Genomic DNA, 24,434 nt, shown 5'->3' with positions numbered 1-24,434 from the left:
GCTGCTTTTCTCCACAGCGGTGTCCCTAAAAAGTGTTAACCGCAAGTTAACAATTTAGCTGTGACTTTAATTAGTTGATTAGAAACCTCCTCCTGGCTTGTGGCTGCTGCCTGAAATTGATAATCAATTTCATACTATAGGTTTTTGCTTGTCTCTGAAGTGGCTTATGGCATGCTGCGATGCACTAAGCAAGCAGCTGTCACTAGCACATTCCTTTCTAATAATGTATATTCCCCTTAGTGTGCCTGCTTACTCTCTTACAGTCCCTTACCCTCCAATCAATGTACATTCAGGTATCAATTCCTTTCTTATTATTCCAGAGCAAGAATGAGCATTCCAAAGAGCAAGGGACTGGAGGAAAAAGGCTGTAACATTTGCCTTTTTACCTGGTTTCCTCGTGAGTCACATTTTGGACACCCCCTTGCTGTTTGGGCTCAGTTGGCTATTTGGGCTATAAAGCAACAGAAAACTGAAGTAAAATCATAAACACGGTTTCAGTCATGTGGTTTTCCATTTAGCTTAACCACCAAGTTGCTGGTTCCAATTGCAGTTGCTTAATGAGGACTTTCTGTTTCTAAGTTATTGTTAGTAATAATTATTTTGAGGCATGAAGTTTTAAACTAAAATTAACCTTTAGCAACTGACCTTTAGCACCACTTATGACAAGTCCCAGCTCAGCACACACTGATACGCAGACAACTTCATGATCATGACCAGTTAGAACAGCTCTGGGAGCAGGATAGTCACCTAAAAAAAAACAATGAACCATAAATATATTAAATTAATTTGAACTTCGATTTGGGAGCATTTCTACTATTATATTGGTGGAGGTCTGTTTTAAAATATTTCTAGTATTAAGGATTTTTTGATTCATATATTCCTTCATGACACACTGATATAGACATGTCTATATTAGTCATAATAATTGCATGTATTTATTTGATTTGATTGGGTTTAGAATATAACCCTTGCTTTTGTTTTCATTTGAACAAACTATTTTAATTAGGCTGCATAATGCTTTGGATTTGATATTTATAATTTCAAGTTTTAAATCTTCCCACTCATAAAATACTCTGAGCAGATAAGTTAATTTAAAACTGCCCAGATGCACCTTACAGGGGAAAGAGTGGCATAAAAATTTAATAAATAAAAAAATAAAACAAGAAATAGAGCTTCAGTGTAAAAATATACTATTTCTCTTGGAAGCAGTTGTGTTTTTTTCTTGGAATTGTACTGTTGTTTTCCATAGACAGGTGATATATTTACATTGTGAAACATTTTTTGAATTAAGTGCTGAACAACCCCAATTATTTAGATTTCAGTGCATATGCTGGCTAGGAAATAGCCAGCCATCATGGCAATGCATCTGGGAGACATCTGGTTGAGGAGGACAGACTACCTATAAAATTTGGGATATCCATGTTTGGATTGAAATAGAAAAGCTGAATAATATTAGAGGTAGTTTCTCTGCCTTGAAAGATGTTTACATCAGTAACAGGTGCATTATATTATAAAAAGTAAACAGAGAAAAAGCTAGGAAGAACTCGGTGATATATCTTTCTGTGCTTCTGGGTGGGATGTTTAGATATCAATAGGTTATTTATTTATACTTAATATTTTGTAAATTTGTCTGTACTGAAGGAATGTAGGAGGCGAAGGTATCAAATACAAACTATATAAACAAATTATTTAATTGTCTAAATGATTTTTTGTATCCTTTCATAAGTGCCTGTTGCAATATATGACAGCAGTTTTTAAAACATGTTACATTCTACACAGAATGAAACATTAGAATAAAAGTCGGCAACTTTCCAGCACAAAGTGCTCTAAAGGATACATACCAGGAGATGAAGGGGTTTGGCTAAGTTTCTGGAGGATGCTAAACTATAGCTGGCAGAGGGCTTGAACTTATTTTACAACATTCTCATTTTGAAATTGCTATTCTCAAGTGTAAATTACCTGACTTAGCTTTGGTAAAACCTCAAGAGTTTTTCATGAGAGTTGACAAGAAAGCGAAAAAGGGAAAAAGGAATTATTATCTACATTGCACATAATTCTGAAGTATCAAGCTTAATACACTCCACTGCAGGTTAATCTATAATTAAAGTGAATCTGTACTGTTATTCTTTATTTGGTATTGCCTCTTAAAGCAGATTTTTTAGGCATGTTCTAACTGTAGTACAGTTAGAATCAGCTGATGCTTGGTGGTGACAGTAAATATCACTTCACTCTATGCAGCAAATGAAAGAAAATAACAATTTAATCAGCATTATATTATTACAGCAAACCTGCTAAATCGGAAAGAGAATTTCACATACCACATTTCACAGCAAAAACATGGAACATTAGGGACTGTAGCAATCATTCAAAATCTAAGAAAATTCTCTCACCCTAATGCACGAATGATAGATGCAGTGAAATATTAAAGGCTAAGATACTAAAGGATATGCAGGTGAAGCTTGATCTGTGAATTGAAACACCGTCAATTTGAACTCACAGCAATTTCCCCAACATTGTACTTCTATATCTGTGTAGTTGAATACTTTAGGGCAAAAGTGTAAAATGTACAAGAATATGCTCTCTCAATGTAGTAATTGTATGTAGTAATAAATAAGAGGGTAGCTTTTGTTTCTCAAAAAAGACATAATATGCAATTACTAGTACAGAAGTTCTTGTGCAAAAGAGAAATATTAATTTAGTTAATTAGTCCTATGGTTTTGTATTTCCTTACAAATTAATATTTCATGTGAATTATAAACATTTTTCTTTTCCTTTTTGGCAGTGTCACTATGATTAATTATAGCTAATACTTAATCATTTGAAAAGTGGAAGAGATCAAAGCATCTAATATTTGGCAGAATAGCTTTCCTATCTGAAGAGGAGTAAGAATATAGCATAATATTGCAAAATAAGCATCAATAAAATATCCTGAATATCAAATCCCAAGGAGTTGCTTCCTAGAAATGTTATTTTGCATTGCTCATTTTTCTTTACAACAAAGATACTAACTAAGCCAACAAAAGAGTATTGATGGACTTCACATTGCCAGCAGGACTTAAGTTGATAACTTTATCCTAAATAGTGGACAAAACATCTTAAAAGGCATAGAGTCTATTAATTTTTCATAATCATTTACATTCTCAATCATTCTGAGTCTCCAAAGATTTTAATCATTTTTTCTGAATTCTGTCATTTTGTTTATACCTTTGCCCTACAAAATAATTCACCCATTCTCCAATCCAGGTTTTATGCAGACTGTTACACACTTTATTTCTTATCTGTTGTTTCTATTCTTATACTGCTTATCTCGAAGACTCTAGGAATTTCTGGTTCCTGATTCTTGGAGAATATTCATTGGAGAATATCATGCAAATAACAAATTCACAGTTTTATATGCACCCAAACAATCTAGATGACGCTAGGTCTTACTTTCTGATGTCATTTTAGACCAGGAGTGTCAAACTCATGTTGTCACGGTGGCATTATGTGACGTATCGGACTTTTTCCCCCTTCGCTAAACTGGGTGTGAATGTGGTCAGTGTATGATGCATCCGGCTTGTGGGATAGGAGTTTAACAGCCCTGGTTTAGACTTTTCATTCATAAGTAAGCCTGCACCATCTGCATGTATTTATTAAGTCTCCTCCATAAGATCACACTACTTTAACTGAGAACTTACATTTTCCTTCTTTCTTTTGGCTTCACAAATATACTAAGGGCAAGCAAAACTCAGTTTTATCTCAAACATGCTCCTACTATTTTATGCAAGCTGGATTTCTATTAAAGTCTAACTTCTAAGATAACATCCTGTTGCTCATGTCAACCAGGAGGCATACATAACCTGGAAGGATTCTTTTGAAATAATATCTACCAAGGAGTATTGGGAATACTTTTTTATTTCTGGTTAAAAGCATGACGTCTTTGACTGTTATAAACCAATGTGTCAACTACCAGTAAGTTTACACCTGATTGGTTCTGATAATTCCTTGACATCTTTATAATGTTTCATAAATCCCTGTGCTTTATTAGGAACTATAGGCTCACATGTCTATGTGCAGAGCACTTGTTCCTCCCCATACTATTAAGTGAAGATTAGAATCATATATTTCATACAAACTCCAAGGAGAGATTGGATATAACCATGTAATACAGTCAAGTTGCCAAATTGCACCCAATATTTATATCTGTAGGTAGAAACAAGAAACTGATACGGACATCAAAGAAAGTGGATATATCTATGTGAAAGTTGATGAGAAGCTATAAGTGCAATATTTTTTTCCACTAGATCTCTAGATCATGAGTGTGAAACACGTAGCGTCACGTTGCTGTCACGTGACGTTTCGCGACATTTTCCCCATTCATGGAGGTGGGAGGGTGTGGCCTGCACGTGATGTATCCCACCCAAGGGCTGCCAATTTGACACCTCTGCTCTAGATTTTGGGAAATACAATTTTGCAAGCTTACTGAAAAAAACTGACATCTAAACAATCAAGTATCTCTTTTTGGCCAACACAATTTTAAAAGAAAGGATTTTATATTCAAAGCCCATATTCAAAACCCAGCTCTTCTCTAAAAGGTTTTATAATTAACCATTTAAAGAAATAATATTTACACATACTATTCATGTTCTAAAACTAATTATTTCCTCCTAATTAATTTAGAAAGTCTTTTAAATCTGAAACATTTACATACAAATAAGTAAAAATGCCTTCATTAGTATTATTCATAAAATCAGTGATACTTTCTCCCTGCAATTCTTTACAGAGACATTTAGTGTGTTTTAGCGTACACACAGTTTATCACACTCATGTAATGGATACTGAACATTCTCTTTAAGTATATGTAAAATGTGTCAAGTAAGACAAAATGTACCTTAGTGCCTTTAAGGGCTATTTACTATAATTGGTCCACAAACTGAGGTTTGGGCTAGTTGACACAATGTGTTCATACAGTGCTCAGTGCAAACATGGCCAGGAAAAGCAACTCACATGACTGGCAACTTGCTGCTATATAATGAGAAATGTCAAGTCCCAAGATCAATGAAAATTCAGTCCCAGGGGACACAACAGGAATAGCATTGATTGTTTTAAAGAAACCAGTCAAAGGCTGAATGCAATATATTGCACAGATAGACTCAGGAGGATAAGCAGCCAAGTCCACTATACCTACATGACAAAAAATTCAATCATCTCTTAACACTAGCTGCTGGCTCCATTTGCCTCCTTTTTTTTCCAGTGAGCTGGTTCCAATTAAGGTGCACAAATTAATTTTTATCACTTCTGAATCTACTTTCTTTGTATCCATTTCAGGAAAAACAACTTTCCTTCTTTCTTTCTTCCCTTCCTCCCTCCGATTTTCCACCCAATCTAATTAGAAAAAAAAGAACTTAAGCAACCTAACTTACAAATGAAAAAAAAAATAGCGAGTAGCCAGTTTTTATAAGGCTGAGTTACAGAAGAAACTATGTAAACCTATGCATAACCAAGACAGGATTATTCAAGTTTTTGAAAAAAAGGAAGTTAAAGTTTAATTAAAGAACTTTCTCCAATTATATTGAACTACCTAAAGGCTGCAGTCTGTACACTAATTGAAAAGATTAATGCAGGAATGCTAGTGAAAATTTGAAAATCACATTTGTTAGTCCAGAGCACGGGTGTCAAACTCGATTGTGTCAAGTGACGTACCATGAAGTTTTTTACCTTTGTGGAGCTGGGGTGGGTGTGGCCTGTGCATGACACATCCGGCCTGCAGGCCACCAGTTTGACATCCCGGTCTAGAGCTTAACTTCTAAAAGATTTTTAAGCAGTGTAGCAGCTAACATAAATTCTTGGTTGGACCATACAGCTTGGGAGCCAGTGGTGGTGTTCAGTTGGTTTGCGCCGGTTCAAGTGAACCTGTAGCAAGGATTTGGCATGGGTCGCCGAACTGGTAGTAACTTCTTGCTGGCCACACCCCCTACCCGGTCGACCGGTCGCTGCTTGCTCGCTTGCTCCGCCCACCTGATGCATCCACCAGATGCGTCTGCCCCAATGCTCGCTCGCCCAGTCACTCTTTAAGGTTTTTTTTTTTTAACCTCCCGACAATCAGCTGTTCCTATGAACAGCTGTGCCAGGATTCCCCTCGCTTCTTATTGCTTTGCCCAGGAGGCTTCCCTGAGGCCCAAGAAGGCAAAAAATGGAAGGGAGGCAGCCCTCCCTCCATTTTTTGCCTTCCTGGGAAGCTTCCTGGGAGCAACCCCCCGAGGCTCCTCTGAGGCCAGGAAGGCCCCAAACGGAATGTGGAGGGGTGCTACGTGCCCATTCTATGCTCTGTTTTTTTCCTTCCTGAACCTCAGGGGAGCCTTCTGGGAGCAAGAACAACCCCCCCCCCCCCAGAGGCTCCTCTGAACCCAGGAAGGCCCCAAAATGGGTTGGGGATGTTCTGCAAAAAAAAAAAAACATGCCCACCCAATCACATGCTAATGCCCACCTAGCCTTACCTACAGAAACGGTAGAAATTTTTTTTGAATCCCACCATTGTTGGGAGCCATGTGTAACTTCTGCTCCCTTCAGATGCAGAAATTTATTCAGAATGTTTGATTTGTTAACTATCATTTTAAAAATTATCCTTTTTCTACCATACATTTAAAAGCATTAAAAATAGATTATAGAATTTTAGGTAGATCAATGTACCAATATGGTATGAGGCAATATTAGAAGCTTGTTAGGAGTATATTAAAGCACTTATAGATGTATATTTAGGTATGAGAACTAGTAAAGGCCACATCACTAATGCTTTTCAGCTTACTTAGTCACTTTATTAATAAGTAACACCAGAGAGTGCTGAAGTGAGTGCAAGCATGTGTATATGCATATGAATGTAGCATATCAGATGTATTATTAGTGGTGTTGATGAAAAAAAAAATGGGATCCTGCTCTATATGATTTTCTGAAACAACTGAAGTTCCTTCTGATAATTGGATGCACTGAAGCTGAAATTGATAATTAACTATCTTTCAGCTTAAAGGATCATTAGAAAGTCAAACACCTAGCCAATATAATTACCATAACCTGACATCTTTCTCTTGAGTTCCTTATCTCATGTTCTGAAATATAAAATATCTTATCTACATCTCCAGATGACAGCTTTTGTGAACCTAATCCTTTTCTGAAAAACATCATTCACATCTTCCTAGAAATTCATTTTAAAGGTGTTAGCTAATTGGATTTAATCTATCCTATACCGCTTGTTTTCATTTTCCTTATAAAATAAACTCCAGTAAAGAATTGTAGATATTCTAACAATATCTCTCTCTGTAACTTTTATTAAAAAAAACAAACATTTTTTCCAGTAAATTATGAAACCCATAACTGATGATTTGTCTCCAAAGGCTTTTCTGGAGAAAAAGTGGATTGGGGGCCCATGTGGGAGAAGATAGAGAAGATAGCTATACAATTCTGTACAGACAGAATTGAAAATATAAATATAAAATATAGTTATATAAAATAGGTAAAAAATGGTAATAACTTACTGCTGTTTGGATTGTCACCAATGATATGATGTCGGCCACTCCAATACCACAACAGCAAAGTAGCATCCCGAGAGCCAGAGACAATGTAGCAGTCCCCACCAATATAAGACTCTGATCTGGCAAGACAAGTGACTACATCCCAATGGCCAAATACAATCTGTGTTAGTTTGCCTACAACAAAGAGAGGTTGCTTGACTGATTTTGTTTTCCTGTGCCACAGTGCATGATGAATACAAATTGCAGCTACCAAAAAATTTAAAAACAAAGCACAAATAAAATACATTTTTTTCCGCAATGGACTACAAAATAGGTATTGTGATTGTCTTCAGACAACAGGCAATGAGGTATTCAGTCTGAGCATGTTGTATGTAGGCTATATGGAGCATTAGATTGGACAAAAGCATAACATTTCCTTTCATTGGATCTAATCTCCATGCAGATGGGTTATTACTGCTTTCTGACATATGATATGGCATTTCAGCCAATAGATGCTGGGTAATTTGCACTAAACGCTCTGCAGCTTTAACACATATAAATGTAAAAAAAGCTGTTCCCTCCAGAGTTCTTATTGTGTATCCTAAAGGCTGAAGAGGTTTCTGCATTCCCAGATGTCAAAGTGATATAACATTGACTTGTTGTTCATCAGAGAAACATAGAAAACTGTCCACTCTTGAATGGTAATGGCTCTCCAGAGTCTCAAACAGATATCTTGCCTTTCACCCACAAGTGATCATTCTTCACTGAAAATGCTAGGAACAGAACCTGTGACCTTCTCTATGCAAAGTATTTGTTGTATGATTGGAGTTACAATTTTTACCTTCCTGATCTCCTCCTGTCACAAAACCATCACATCCAAGGCAGCTGCTGGACTGTAAGCCTTAGAATTCTCATTGCAGCTGCTGCCACTCAAATTCTGAATAGTTTCAAATTCCTTGAAAATTTAAATAATCTTGGGGGAGGGGGTTTAAGTAGTAAAGGAATCTGCTATTGGTAAATAACAGATTCATCCCTATCCTAAAGAGGGAAACATTTAACTTCACTCTCACCAGAACATCCTAAATGAGAATTCTCTCAAAAGATATTACAAAATATCTCAAGTGTCTAAAATGCAGTTGCAAATTTATACTTAGACTGGATGATAGTTGAGGGCAAAAATCTCCAAAATTTGAAACAGATCTCAAACTTTGTTTTTAAATTAGCTTTTGGGATTTGTAGCAGTTACTAATCCTTATTTCAATTCCTTCTCTGATATGAAAAAAGAAGCATTTTCTGTATTACTTTATTCCATTTAAAAATATTTTTCTATTTTAACATTCTGTGAATGATATAGGAAAATGAGTAAAATTCCATGTGAAAATTCCACCTGTTTCTGTTGAATAAACTCGAAAGCTCTTGTCCCAGAAACCACAGATAAGAATGTAGCGATTATCTGCTGTGACCACAAAGCAATGAGCATTGATTTGAATGCTTTGATCCACAAGGTCTGTGATCTGCCGTTTATTCACACCAGAGTTATTGGCTGCGCAGAACAAGAAAAAAAGCAAATTCTTTCAGAAACTTTATATCATGAAAATAAACTTTGCATGGGAATGAACATGCTAATTCAGGCATCACAGTAGACTTACTATACCTTCAATTCAATCTCTTAAGTCTCAAATAAGAACCCAAGTTTTTCTAATGCATACTACTTTGCAAGCAATTTCTCCCTAACATAATGTATATTTCATAGTGTAAAATTAGTGAGCTGTAACTATTTTTCCTCTATTTTGAATTCTTCTAATTCGTGAAAATATTATATACTAAATTGTTGTTGAAACTAATTATTTCTTATTTATTTTCCATCTAAAATAACATACCAATCAATGGATCCATTTCAATAGGAAGATGATGAGCTTGATCTAGAGAATATCCTGGCGCTCCCCTAAGGCCTAAGGAACAGAAAAGAAATGCCAATAAGGGCTATACAAAATTAGGTTTGTACTATGGGATTTCTAACATTTTCCTCTTTCTTGCTTTCCACATTACAAAATGACAAGCAGTTGTTTTTTTGTAAGATTGGAAACCTGTATGGACTTTTTCTGAAAGAAGAAACTATCAAATTGAATTTGGAATTATTAAACAGCACAAAGAAGATGGGGAAAACATTAAAACGATAACCAGTAATTGTTACTATTGTATATTTTTATTATATTGAAAAACTGTGTGCTCTCACTCTCTGTATGTATGAATGAGTGAATGAATGAATAATTATGCAAGGAAAGATTCTGATATTGTATATCAGTGGTTTTATATTTATCCAGACCTCAAAAAAAGAGCAAATCTTCATAACCTAATGAAAAACAACTCCTGGAGCCTATAACCCAGGCATGTTCTGGTTAAAGAAAAGTGGGCTGATGTTGCTGTCAACTTCGCTTCACTCAAGGGATATTTGAACCCTTTTGTAATAAACTTATCAGAATTACAGTTAATATAAATTTACAACAGGATAGCAAAGGGATATGTGGTGGTCCCAAAGTAAGACCTATATGAGGGCATTTGTTTCAGATGTAAAAATTTGGATTCCTTTTCCATTTTGTTACACCTTTCTTTAACAATTTTTCTACATTCTATTTCTCTATTCCTAGATCTGTGTTCTCAATCTATTCTTTTCTAAATTTGTTTATTATGGTTTGTTTCCTATAAGTTTTCATTTGTGTCTGAATGAAATTAGATGGAGACTGACATGCTTATTACTACATTTTTATGCATTAAATAGAATATGTGCATATCTAATGTGTAGATATCAGGAAGGAGTGTATATAAAGGGGATGATTGTAGCTGAATCTTCTCACCACTTTAATCAATTCCAGTGCTTTCCTCTGTCCATAGTTCACACACAGGGAATGCACCAAGAAGCAATATGGACAAAGTTAGAGTTCAGCTGTTTTCATCCATATCTCTCTCTTGATCTTAAAAAAAATCAGCCTCTCCCCTCTGCTGTGTATTTTAATGACTTTTAAAAAAAGCAAAACTAGTGAATATATAACTAGCTTGGCCCTAGCAATGCACTGTTATTCACATGCAATCTAATAGAATAATTTATACTTAAGTTGGGAGGATATAAACAAGCATTCAAAAGAATACCAGGCAGATTATTTTGGTGTGCATGTATGTTTGTGTATATGTGGTTGTATGTTTGAGTGTTTTGAGATGGCATTTAATTTTCCCAATGATACTTTCAAAGGTGGATTAAGTTATAGGAAACATTTTTAAACAACTTCTTGATTTATTTACAAATCTTCCTTTGAAAATAAATATTTTCATTTATTTGGGTAATGAAGTTCAATACAAGCCCAACCCAAACTAAACAAACTCATCTGAAAATCCATCTTGAAACATACCTACTGTGTTGTGCCATCTATTTACTGCAAAAAGCCGGCTGCAGGTCACAGTTACCACTGCAGGAATTGTAAGGTGTGGGAGTGTATTGGCTGCCACGTGTGTGACAGGAGAATTTGATGGAAATTTGAGCACCATTATAACATCTTGCTGCATCTGATCTTTAAACATAAGTGGGCTCTGTGGAAGGAAACACTGTTGAGTAGAAAGGAAAAGAGAACAGAAGAAAACAGAAAGAATAACACAATTAGTGAGAAGGTCTGAAGGGAAAATAAGGTTAAGAGAGTCAGGAAGTACTTACACATCCAGGAAAAATGTTATTTATACAACTACCACTATAAATACAAGACAGCAAAATTAGAGAAGTGGTTACTGGTGAATTATAGTAAAGCAAATATGGAAAAGTCATGGCAAATGTCCATTAGTTTATCGTTACAGGACAAGTGATGATACAGTCAACATTAACAAATAGAAAACTAACTAAAATGCTTAGAGTTGTTTATATAGTAAAGATGTCAAACAGAAGCAGTAGTTTAGTCATTCATTAGGCTTATACAATAGAGAAGCTCAAGAAACATAACCCGGAGGAATTGAGTTAAGAGCTGTATAAAAACAAATAGCAAAACTAAATGTAATGGCATTAATAGTAAGAAGAAATACTGAGCTATGCTGAAAATGGCAAAACCATGGAATACACACTCCTTAATAAGATGTATTATTGTTATCTAATATTATCCTGGTGATTTTTAGTGATGTGGTACAGAATGAGGAAGTGTACTGTAACCTAAAAAGCAATCTAGTCATGCAGAACTTGTCATGCTATAATGCTTGAATGAACAAGTATGTCTTCAGTAGTTGTCTAGTAGAAGACAGCACAGGGCAGGTGACTTCCCTAAAGAAGAGACACCATAAAGGAAACACCATAACTGAAAAGATCTTATTACTGGCCCCAATACTATGAACCAAATCTATTAATAGAATTACAAGCTGGGACATTACAACTGATTGGAACACATGGGGAGAAGTAATAGGACTTCATAAGCTAAATGTCAATCCCAGTGTCACACAACACAATAAAGGAAACAGGAATTTTAATGAAAGAATCAGAGGTAAGGAACAGAATCTAGGAGTCTGCACACCCTATTGTTAGTGGATTCATTAAAGTGGACTCTTTGAAGATTTTGAATATTTTATTCCTCAGCTTTGAAAAATGTGGACTGAGTTGCCACTTCTGCATGTAAAAGTGCTATCATTACACCGAGACCTCAAATACTTCAATCACACTGCCTGATTCAATTGGAAACAAAGTGTTCAATGTAATCAGCATGATGATGAGATCATGATCCCACATTTCCAGATGATCATCATCAGCAATTTCACATAGACACTGAATAGCAAGGCACTCTGTATTACATTAAAGCATGTTCACCATAGGATGAACAGAAAGATTTCACTGACATTCTGTGTTGGTGTTTCTGTAGGAAGGCATAGAACTATCATAATATTCTTCCCCCAAATCCCAAGCTACTAAATTGCTCTAGTATATCAAATAATCAGTGAAGTGGCAAGATGCTGAAAATTCCAGAAGAACTTCTCTAGCTCTCTTTTGATAATGACAATCTATTATGGCAATCAAGCCTATTTCAATTATTTAATCATATCTTAAGTGAAACTGTTTTCTTCCCACACACACTTGTAACTGGATGGTTTTAAATTTCTCCTTATCGTCTTGCCAAAAGGGGAAACCTAAACTGCTACATATGCCACATTTGTTATCGCATGTGAGTGTAATTGTCAATGGATTTAATAAATCTAAAAGGTTATTGACTTCCAATACATTCCAATCCTTCCAATATCCTTTAAAATAATGTAGGATGTGATCTGCATGATTGCTCTTTTGAAAAAACAGTAATTTAAAATAGAAAAGGTCCTGCCCCCTCCCTGCATTCTTCTTAGGTAAAGGTATATAGATTACAGATTAAAATAATTTTGAGAATATTATAGAAGTGTTATGAGAATATATTTACTTGCTATGATTTTGCTGTCCCTTAAGGCTTTAAATATTTTCTTTCTCATATTATTTGAAGAATACGGATAGTCTTCAATTTTTGACCATAATTGAGTCCACAATTAGAGTCATAAATCATTTTGATCATTAAGTGAGACACCATGTGAACTAGCCTAATTTTATGGCCATTTTTGGCAGTCATTAAACAAACACCGAGTCATAAAATAAACATAGCAGCCATTAAATTCCATGGTTAAGTGAAACCATTGTTCATAGTGGGTGTTTTTTTCTGGGAAACAAAGCAAACACTGATTTTTGGCAAAAATATTGTAAATTGCAGTTCCATGAGTATGGGACACTGCAAACAGCCATAAATGCAGGCCAGTTGTTGACCATTCAAAATGTGGCCACGTGACCACAAGGGTGTATGCATGCCAACTATTGGAATTTGAAAAACAGTCTTCAATACATTTGGGGGAATCTATCATAAGTTTGAACAGAAGTAAAGTGACTAGTTTGCTACTATTGGACTATGAATAGGAACCCAGGTTCATATCTATCTGCAGCTATAGAAACTCTCAGGATGAATTTGAACTGTTATTCAATACAACCTGTTTTAGTGGACTGTTTATTTGAGATTAAAATGGGAGGAATGATTGCTACATACATTGCATTTTGCTTCTGGGGGAAAAGAGGGATATAAATGTAACAAATGAAAGTATAATCAATTGCAGGAAAAAGTGTTGCCTAAACAATTGTGCCCTTAATATTTAATGGCAGCCGAAGTAGAACCATTTTAAAATGTTCTGGACTTTCACTAAAATCTTTATAAACAATCCTCAAAATTTAGAGGTTTAAAATGGGAACAAAAAAAGAGGAAAGAAATACAGTATAATTCTTTCCAATTTGTTTGAACCATACATATAATTTATATTCCTATGAAATAAATACAGTAAAATGAATTAGAAATTATGTACTAATTTCTAATTAGAATTTAAACAAATATTCAGCATGTCCTCTCTGAAGAGATAGCAGGAGATTAACGATAATTCCTCATTTTGAATACCTAGCAATCATGAATTACATAAATAATTTCTTCATACCATGGTATGTTTCTATCATAACGATGTAGGCTTTTAAATTTCAGAACATATTATTAATCATAAGCATATTTACTATAGTAGAAACTGATTTAAAGAATCAAATATTTGATAAATCACTTAGTAATTTACCCTAATTCTCCTTCTCTTTTAGCATACTATTTTGTGCACACAGAAACACACAAACAGAAAAATCTGAGTTTTTAGGGAAGTCAGAACATATGAAGAGAAAGTGTTACTTAAATGGGCATTTATGACCAATAAAGGATTCTTGAATGCAGAGGAAATAAATCCCTAACAAGCAGTTTTATCTCACCAGGTGCATAGCAGAGCTCCGAGGAGGATGTGGCTCGATAAGCAACTGAGATGGCGTCTGTCCAAAGTTCTGTATCTGTGCCTCCATGGCCTGCAGGGAAAGCAGAGTACTTGTCATAATCAATGTGCATCAAAAATATAGGTCAACACACTCTTTGACAATAGAAGCATATCCCAAGTCAGCCATGAAAAAAAATCCAGAAAATTCACTGGGTGCTCTTCTCCCAGGCTGCAGACTCATCCAAGTGTTAGTATTTTGTAGACAAGTGTTGGTTCTTTCAAGCATGCTTCAGTTACTCCACTAATCATTGCTATTTCAAGTAGCTGCAAATGCATGTGAAAATGTTAACCTGTGAGGACATGCAGCTTAAGACCTTGTGAGAATTCTCTGCACCAAACACAACATATACCTTAATGAAGTCCTTTGTAAGGAGGAAACTATGAGGGTCTCTAATAAAATAAGCATCTGGGATCTTGAATTAGAAAAAGAGAAATATAATTTGTGGAAAATACAAATCTAAAAAAAATTATAATTTCCATTAGATTAACTAGGCACAATAGAGATAATTACATTGCTAATTGTTTATCTACTTGTAGATAAAGTAATTAGCCCAAATATACAATTTTTATTGTGTTTTAATGCCATTTTCCTTGGTACATAAGCATTTCCTTACTCATCTTCTTCTTCACATTAACTAATTCATTGCTCACTTAATTAATCATAAGGTTTTACATTCTGTATTATCAATAATTTGATTTCCCCCCCCAGTATTATCTCTCCCAGCAATTTCCTTTACTTTTTTCTGCAGATCAAAAATCACACTAACAGTAACATTAAAAAAAAAATTCTAACCAGCAGCCAAACGTGGCACATTTGAAAGTTACAAGTTGACTTGGTGCTGGCGCTGAAGACATGTTGTCGGAAAAAGACTTAATGTGTGAAGCAATTAATGAAGTACTAGTAATGCAAGTTTCCAGTTTTAAAAAAAGGATAGGAATTATTGCTCACCTCCTGCCCACCATACAGTGTTCCATCTAGCAGTATAAAATGGATACATCTCTTAAAGCAGTGTTTCTCAATCTTAACAACTTTGAAACGTCTGGACTTCAATCCCCATAATTCCCCAGCCAACATTGGTTGAGAGACACTACATTAAAGAGTTATGATATGGAAAATATTTTCAGGTTTGACTGCTTATAATGAAAATAATATGGTTTTATAAAATCTGTAGAGAAAATTCCCTCATGACTTCTTAGGCAGCAGATTTGTGAACAACTGTACTAGCAATAGCAGTTTTGAGTTGTGTTTACTATCCTCTATCCTGCTCTGCTTACAAAAACTGCACAAAACCTGGTTACACTCAACCTCTTCTTAAAATATAATAAAACATAGAGCACACTGAAATGAACAGGATATTACTATGGCATAAATGACTAATGGTTAGTTGTTCCCAAAGAACAATGCCACTAGGGAATTACACTAACCAGGAAAAACACACCCCTAGTTTGAAATCCATCTCTTTACTCAATACGTTCCAAACTAAGACTATTACATGCAATTAGAAGGTCTGACGAAAAAAATCAAATACGAAAGCGGGGCAATGGCTACAGAACGGACAGAGTGTTTGTACATGGTTATAACAAGTGTTCTGTTATTTATTTATTATTATTTTTCCATTTGACCCCATCCTTTGTCAGAATCCTACTCAAATCTTAGTTATGCATGTAAAAATGTTAAATAGATATGCCTTAATATATATATATATAGCACATGCACAATAAGTTATATATAGTAGGTTATTTTCCACATGATTCAAATATTTATCTCTTTTTTCCCCTGTCATTTGGAAAACCTAGTGAATATTTGGTACAAAATAGCAGTGAACTCTATGCAAAGCTTTCAAGAAAATCTCCACAAATGACATTCACTAGATGATAATTGAATTTAATACTGCAATCTCATGTCCATTTACCATTCTGTAAGCTCATTAAATCCAATGATTTCTAAACAGACATCCATCAAATTGTACAGGCAGTGTTATTTAAAAACAGATAGCAGGAAATGCTCCAATAAATATTCCTGATACTCCAAAAATAAACTATGCTCAAGCAAGAGCTATACTCCAACTATTTCCAAAAACAATTTGCCGTACCTGAAGAAAAAAAAATCAGTCTCTTTCATCTCTTATATTTGTCACCTTCCTATGTCTAAGACTGACCCCCTTCATCCTATGCTTTTGTTTTTTCTCCCTATACTATTTCGGGCTCATTCTGAGTACATTATTTCTGAAATAGGTAGGAGAGTATGTCTGAGTCTCTGGAGTGTTCAGGAGAAGAATAGTACTCTTTTTGTTCTTATACAGAATAATACATGCAACATACATACAAAATCTTGTGCAATGCATAACAACCCCCGTCCATCCCCAAGCAATGGTTGACTGCTCCAGCTGCAAACAATTCTACCTATTCTTCCAACAAATATATGCAACTTTTATATGGGGAAGCACATACATATTTTTATAGGTGTGTGTGTGTGTGTGTGTGTGTGTGTGTGTGTGTGTGTGTGTGTAGTATATACTACCAGAAGCCACATTTCAAGAAAAGGACAATACCATGACAAAAGCCCAAGGCATTTCATTACAAAAGTAAGTGACTCCAGCTGCATATATTCATTTGAATATACAAACTACTGTCACACTGAAATACATAAATACAAGCATATGTTCCTTTCCCTTCTTTCAATAGGAATAGCAAATAGCAAAAAAGTAAAAAAATGACAACCAAGCAAATAATAACAAAAGCAAAACCCTAGGAAGGAAATGTGGTACGAGGAAGAAATAACTGCACTGGGAAGAAAAGAAAATAGGGGACAGGTAAAGAAAAATGGTGAATGGAAAAGGCAAATGAATATGAGGGAAAAGAGAGAAACAACACACAAAAACTATTGCTCAGATTAAATTTCAAATGCATCCAAGCATTTCAGCAGTAAGCTCATGATTTTAATAATAAAACTAATGCTTATCCCAGGTACTTGGGAAGGACAGAAATGCCAAATCCAGTCTAAATCTCTGTCTGACTGTGTGCAACTAGCTATGATGATAATATCAACCCTACCAAAATCTGGGGATAGAGTAGGAAACAAAATAGGTAATCAAGGTTTTTTAGCCTTAAAATGTATAGCTAAGATATGAAAAATCTCTCAAAATCAGTATGTGAAATCTGACATTGTTATGCAAATTTTGGGTCTATTTTGAAATTCAAATACATGTCAATGAAATACAGTCATTAATTTTTCATTCATATACGTTTAAAAGTAAAGGGAACCACATCAGAAATCAATAAAAGTCTTTTGGGTTGGCCAGTTTTTACTAAATGTATGGTATTCACACAATAGAATATTAATTAAAGTTATTATCCTAAATCATCAATAAATAAATAAATAAATAAATAAATATTCACAAGTTAAAACTATACCTAATAGATCAAGAAAGTTGGAAAGGATTATAAAGATAATTTAGTCCACTCCCCCTGTTTAGTATAGGATCCATTATACTATCAACATATTTGATAGATGACCACTCCACTCCACTCAGAAAAACTAAACCACAAAGGAATGCTAAAAACTGATGGTTTCCAGGAGGGTGCAAGTGATATTTATTGTGAATGTTTCTTTTAATGCCATTTGGTGTCTAAAACAATATTCTAATAACAATACACTCTGGTAATTGTGAAACAAATGGACAAAACTATCATAATTTTGTAATCATCACAATTAAACATCACCATGCTTCAGCAAAATTTCACCAGAGGAATTTTTTTGTCACAACAGGAATAAGTCTCTTCCAGCAGTTTTAAATTATAATAAATTTATATTGTCACAAGCTTTCATAGTGTGGAGCTTACTTCCTCGGGTGCATGAACTATTACTCCAAATGGCAGATCAGCTTTTTATTTTTTGAGGCAGTTAAGATTTCATTCATAGCATAGAAAAACAACAACTACTTGCTGCTGTTTCCAATTTTATAAGCATGAATAAAGCTTTTTTATGTTAATTAGGTGTTTGAAGATACTACTGTGACATGCTAAGTGTCATCTAATATGCTAGAGGAAGAATATTGCTCAAGCACATAATTTAAAGGGCCTAGGTGAAGTCCTTGAGTTTTCTTTGTAATATGAAAATCAGGATTGCTACTGCCAATCACTAAGGAAATAATTCCAAACTAAACAATCCAAGAGTCTAACCTGGCATAAGGCCATTTCCTATTTTCGGAGCCAAATAAAACTATTTTGAAGTCTTGCTGTTGCCATTTCCTTTGCAATTCATACTGCTGAACATACCAGATTCCTCTCTTCCTTCTATTGCACGCACATCCAACTGATGGAAAATCGACAATAGTTCCATCTATGTAGAATATGGAGCCTGACGATATGCTACATGACATTTACTTTTATAACAGCAAGGATAAAATGGCCCTAAAACTTTTCTGCCTTATAAAAGGTTTAAATCTGGGTTTCCCAAACTGGGACATGTCCTTCTTTTGAGAAGATACCGAGAGAGTCCAGGGCAGGTGTGAAGAACATTTTAATTACCTTGTTATAATAAATCCACCTTTCCCAAAGATTCAAGATATGGTTTTCATTGTTCATTTTGGATTGTTAGGGAAAGTGTGTATATTAAGATTACATAAAAGGGAGCTGTGATGGCAAAAAGATTAGGAACTCCTGGTTTGAAGGAATGCTAACGATTAGGCATTAATCCAACAAATTTAAATACCATATGCAAGATAATGCCTTTAAATCTAAGGTAATGCAATATGAAAAAAAAGCCAGTGAAGACAAACTAAGTCCTCTTTATTGTTTTATTTTTCTTCCACTCAACAAAGGAGGCAGAATAATTCTTACTGCTTTTTTGTATAGAAACTCAATTTGATTGTATTCTGTTTAGAGCAGAAATGACTGACAGCACACTGGGTAAATTTCATATGCAGCCTGAAAACGTTATTGTTTCATAGTAACGATATGAGATACTGCTTTTTTTATTTGTGTTTATGGCTGTTGAATAGCATAGAGCTGAAGATTATTGATTTCAATTTGACATTAATGCATAAAGCTTAGAAGAGATTTTTTAAAGACACAATAAGCACTATAAGTTCTTGGTTGTTAAAATAAGCAGACAAGAATTATTCTCTATTTTATAAGACTATTAATCAAAGAAAAATATTTTTTTCTTTCTTAGTAACTCTTTTTCTGCTGAGAACATTGCAGAACAATAATAGAATCCATTATGTTGGTTGATGTGGTGAGTTAGCATCCAAAGTGTAGAGTCATTCATTCTTTCTTCCTGGAAGCACTTTCTCTTTCTCTTCTTCCCTACATTTCCAGGTTGCTGAAACAAAAGGTCAAATTGTTCAAACTACAATTGTGACCAGTCAGTTTCTTAGGTCGGGCTAAGGGTAGCACCTGATTTTCTTTCTACTATTCTACAATATATTTATTTGTGCCTGGACAAGTCAGTTTCAAGTTTTCTTGGCAGCATTTTTCAGGAGTGGTTTGCCATTGCCTGCTTCCTAGGGGTGAGAGTAACTGGTCCAAGTCACCCAGCTGGCTTTGTGTAATATCACTGGTTACATATATTCATACCAAGAAGTCACTGTTTAAATAGGGGTATTCATATTCAATTATTTATACAGATACTTAGCCTATCCAGCAGTTAGTCATTAGACACTTGCTCCAACTGCTCCAGCTTACTCTTTTTAGCTGTGGCCTGCAGTGATAAGAAATTATCTATTTATGTCAGAGTCCGTCTGTTAAAAATGTTGCAAGCTATTTAAGTCTTCTGCAAACATTCTTTTCTTTCCTGCCATCTATTGTATGATTCTTTCCTGGATATCTTGATTAAAAGATTATGTATGTTATATCCTTTGCCAAACCACTAAAAAGTAATTCATAAACAATTGTACTGTAATGTCACCAAATTTGGTTGAAAGGCATCAGATTAAATAGATTACCCAAGCAGAGTAAAAATGACCAAAAGCCCTTTTGGGTCTCTCTCTCTCTGCACAGCTAGAATGAGACAGTGAGGATGAATGGAGGATGAATATTGTTATAGTTAATATAAACTTACAAACTAACTATTGAAACAGCACTTTGAAACCAGAGATTTTTTTATTGGGAATCTTACCTGATACATATAACAAAGATTTGAAATACCTGATTGTAAATGTATTAACAGCAGCTAGGATTGTATTTGCTAAAAACTGGAAAAATGAGAAAATACCATTGCAGGAAGAAATTATTAAGAAAATATTGGAATGTGCTGAAATGAGTAGATTGACATTTGAAATTGGAGAACAAGAGGATAAACAATTTTATAAAATTTGGGACCTTTTCTATCAATGGTTGGATGATAAAATACAATAATAGAATATTTAGAATTTTAGATAATAATGAATATATAAAGAGATATTTTTTTTCTTTTTTATTTAATATCACATTTATAAAATGTCTTCAGGATAGATTTGGTATGATTATATGATTTGTTATAAAATAAATTAAGTAAATTATAGTTATCTCATAAAGTATGAATGAATAAAATCATAGTCAAATGATTGTTTGATAGTGATACTAGGGTATATAATTTTTGATTGATAATATGAGTTATTATGTAATGTAACTGTAACTGAGACTATGAAATGAATGCACAAAAATTGGTAAACTAACCGACACACTGTTTGTATATTTATGAAAGAAAGCTGAATGTTTTTATGTTTTGTTTGTTTGTTTGTTTTTAAAAACTAATAAAATTGTTTTCAAAAAAAAGAAACAGCACTATGCATATTGGCTTTGTGTGAAATGAATATGTCTTTAATTACATTTGGTACACTGGCTAAAAATAAATGAGGTACAATGACTGTTTCTTTCCACTTAGTTTTATTTGTCGTCAGACATGCTAAAATACTTAAAATAAAGTGTACTTATCAAAATGTATGCCTTAGGGCAAGTCACAGAGTTTTCCCAACATGTTTGTCTGGAGTTACTAATGGAACTGTTTCTCGTGAAAGGGTCTCACTTATTCCCCTTTGCCCACCCACCATGTGCTCAGTTAATTTCAGTTTTTATTTGTATAAGAAACAAAATTGGATTTCATTATATATTTAAGGCGCCTAGAGACCATTGGCTGAAAGAAATCTTATTCTCTTCAAAATTAAATGCTAAAATTACAAAATGCAGTTTTGAGTACGTTGAAAGTAGAAGGCTTTACTGTGAATTTGAAACTATTCCTTCTCTCCTGATAAAAAATGCTTTTTGGTGCTCGTGAAACTTGACAGCAATTGCTTACAGCTGCCTAGTTTAGCTTTTATTTAAAGAACTCAGTTGTGAGCTTTTAAAATTAGAATCGTATCGTACATTAAAGAATACTATGTTTATTTCTTAGGATATAATTTTATTGCCATATATTCACTCAAAGTTTGGATAATTTTTGCTTGTCACTTTTAGTTTTACTTACATTTATTATATTCAAAACTATTGGAAGCTTACACATGGGTTTAGATTAAGGCAAGGGGCTATAATGGAGTTTATAGTTTGTTGTCTTTGTAAAACAAAACAAAACAAAAAAAGAAATATTTTAGAGTCTAAAACAGAATAGCCAATATTGCTTATTGTCTTCAGCACTTACTCATATTTAAGATTGCATTGCTGTACAGAAGGTACATATGTAAACATCTTTCTTTCAGTTGAATTTAGATCTAATCATATTCAGAGAAGATTTACAGAATTCTACCGAGCTTGTTGTAGCTACTAATTCCAACTGTTTTAAATCCTTTATTTCTGATTTGATTTCTCAAGAAAGTTCCATGATGGCTTCTCATCTACTCTTTAAGAAAATCAATTCTAGAATATTGGTATCATCACCTCCCACTTTTTATAAACTTGGCGAGGTGCTTCTCATATGACAACTGCCTAAAAAAAAAAAGGTCGGAAAGTGGAGAATTATCAGATTTTCAAATAAACCTTCTATAAATGGACTATGTATAAATGAAATTTTAGTCGCTGAGATTATAGTTCCAGGATTTTTTTCCTCTAATATCTCTGTCTAGTTCTAAAGAAAGCTAAGGACAGATAATCCATATCCATTCCTTTAAAATTAGAATACCTGAAGGCTAAACAAGACAAGAACTGTCAAAGGCATGAACAAGCTGTTGCCTTCTTAAAACAACAGCATCTTTGAAAGGCAACTACAGAATATTTATCACTTTTTGGGGGGCAGTCATGTATCCAGTTTTAGAAATAATAGTCCTATTGTTGAAGGCAGTCTTGTCCAAGTTTACTTGAACGATGAACATAAGGTAACTTTTTAATATCTGGCACCTGGATGACAAATAGAGCAGGCAAAAAATTATCTGCTGACCATAGTTTTCCACTACAAAGCAATATGTTACAGTTATATTTATATAATGTTAATTATGAAATTAAAATACCAATTAACATTTTAAAGTTACTTTTAAAAAGGCTAGACATTTGATGCAAAGAGTTTTGCCTTTATCCTCTTATAACCTTTCTACAGCAAAGCATGAAAACTCATGCTATCTTCTTTTGAATGAATAATAAAGAGTAGAAACATACATTTCCATTAACAGATGAAATCACTGATAAATTGTTAACATGTGCTCTAATTTTCTTTTCCTTGAGAAATTACATGGAGAAACAATAATATAGCAGATAAACAAAATTTGGTATTGTATTCTTTTATTTATTGCAACCATGGATTCTTTCTGTGGGACAGGTCATAGTAGAAATGATAGGTGGAGGCTGGAATTAACCAGACAAATCCTGCAATGATACTTGATCATGGAGAAATGTATTTTAATGGAGTTTTTTGTTGTTGTTCTGGCTTATTATAGAAATAAAACATAACCATATAAAGCATTGTTTTTATGAGTCAAATAAAAAACAGACAAGTTTAGTAAATCAAATAATATAATATCTACATTTCCTTACTTTATATGCACAAGATTATATTAAATATTTAAATATAATTTTATGTTTCATCAGTCTGTAAAACACACTAGGAAAACATTTTCCTATATAGTAGAAAGCTACTAAATCAAAATGAAATTTCTGTCATTGTTCTACTAAATTCAGTGCTAAATTTTCTATCTTCTCAATTTATATTACACAGAAATGAAATATCCTTTGGGTCAATGTAAACTCCAGCCTTTATTATCTTACAGCTTTAGTCAATGTTTTTTATTAATTTGAGACTAGATATACACAAAGGAGAACAATTCTAATAAATATATTTGGTCTGAACATGTCCATTCAAAAATTAAAGACCCCCTTCCTTCTTTGAAGAAAGACAGATTTAATGGAGGCTTACACTAGAATAAATTGGATGGGGGCACTGATGCGGTTGCTCTTGTCATGTACTGTCACAAAATGGCTAATAATTAGATTATTAATTCACAAACTGGTGAAGCTGACAAAAATAAGGAGTAAATCTGAGTAAATCTCAGTACAAATATGAGTAAAGAGACAGTGCTTTGATCTTGAAAAATATACCAACTCACATAAACTCAGAAGTTCTCCCCCACCCCAATTCATTGTAAACTGGTGACACTATAAGTAACCAGCTTCTGAATTCTGAATATGTAACTGAAAAACATATTTCCTGGAACTGTGGACTCTCTCTCCTTTCATATATGCAGTACATCCAAACCACTCAGATGAACTCAATTTTTCTTTCATGAAAGCTACGTGCTATAATTGTTATGGTGTTGGAATAGGAGTAAGAGTACTCAGGTTCCAGTCTGAATGCAGCCAAAGTACCTAGCAGATTTGTTAGGGAGACATGAGTATTATTATACTGCCATGAACTCCTCAACAAAAGGTACAATGAAAATTGAATACATAATGAAAAAGTACTCTATTGTCTTCTTGTCAATTCTGTGGCCATCTATGTGGTGGCTGGGAGAACATGATTCAGATACTCTATCCAGATTGTGGAAGTTGTGGAGGCCCTGAAGCAGTCCTCTCAGCTCTAGCTCTCTTGTTCTAGAATAGCTTGTCTCTGTCTCTGCTCTACCCTCAGCAGAGCAGGACAGAGAACATAGTTCTTTCTCTGCT

General features: G+C 34.1%; 1 protein-coding gene across 2 annotated transcripts in view; it reads right to left on the bottom strand.

Moving 5' to 3' along the window:
- The window catches only part of LOC148125269 (neurobeachin-like), a 178,710-nt gene that overhangs the window by 5,782 nt on the left and 148,494 nt on the right, over positions 1–24,434 (bottom strand). The window contains exons 13-19 of one of the 2 annotated variants that reach the window (XM_087937243.1): positions 14,720–14,782; positions 14,311–14,400; positions 10,889–11,081; positions 9,365–9,436; positions 8,872–9,027; positions 7,509–7,679; positions 646–747 (exon numbers count right to left, since the gene is read on the bottom strand). In XM_087937243.1, the coding sequence (XP_087793369.1) occupies positions 646–747; positions 7,509–7,679; positions 8,872–9,027; positions 9,365–9,436; positions 10,889–11,081; positions 14,311–14,400; positions 14,720–14,782 (847 nt within the window). The remainder of the gene's footprint in view (positions 1–645; positions 748–7,508; positions 7,680–8,871; positions 9,028–9,364; positions 9,437–10,888; positions 11,082–14,310; positions 14,401–14,719; positions 14,783–24,434) is intronic. The other variant, XM_087937244.1, reaches the window with a different exon arrangement.

This window comes from Pseudonaja textilis, chromosome 7 (genome assembly GCF_049901715.1).
Source record: "Pseudonaja textilis isolate UNSWEBS1 chromosome 7, rPseTex1.2, whole genome shotgun sequence".
Lineage (NCBI taxonomy): Eukaryota > Metazoa > Chordata > Lepidosauria > Squamata > Elapidae > Pseudonaja > Pseudonaja textilis.
This window is presented reverse-complemented; position numbering and strand designations above follow the sequence as displayed.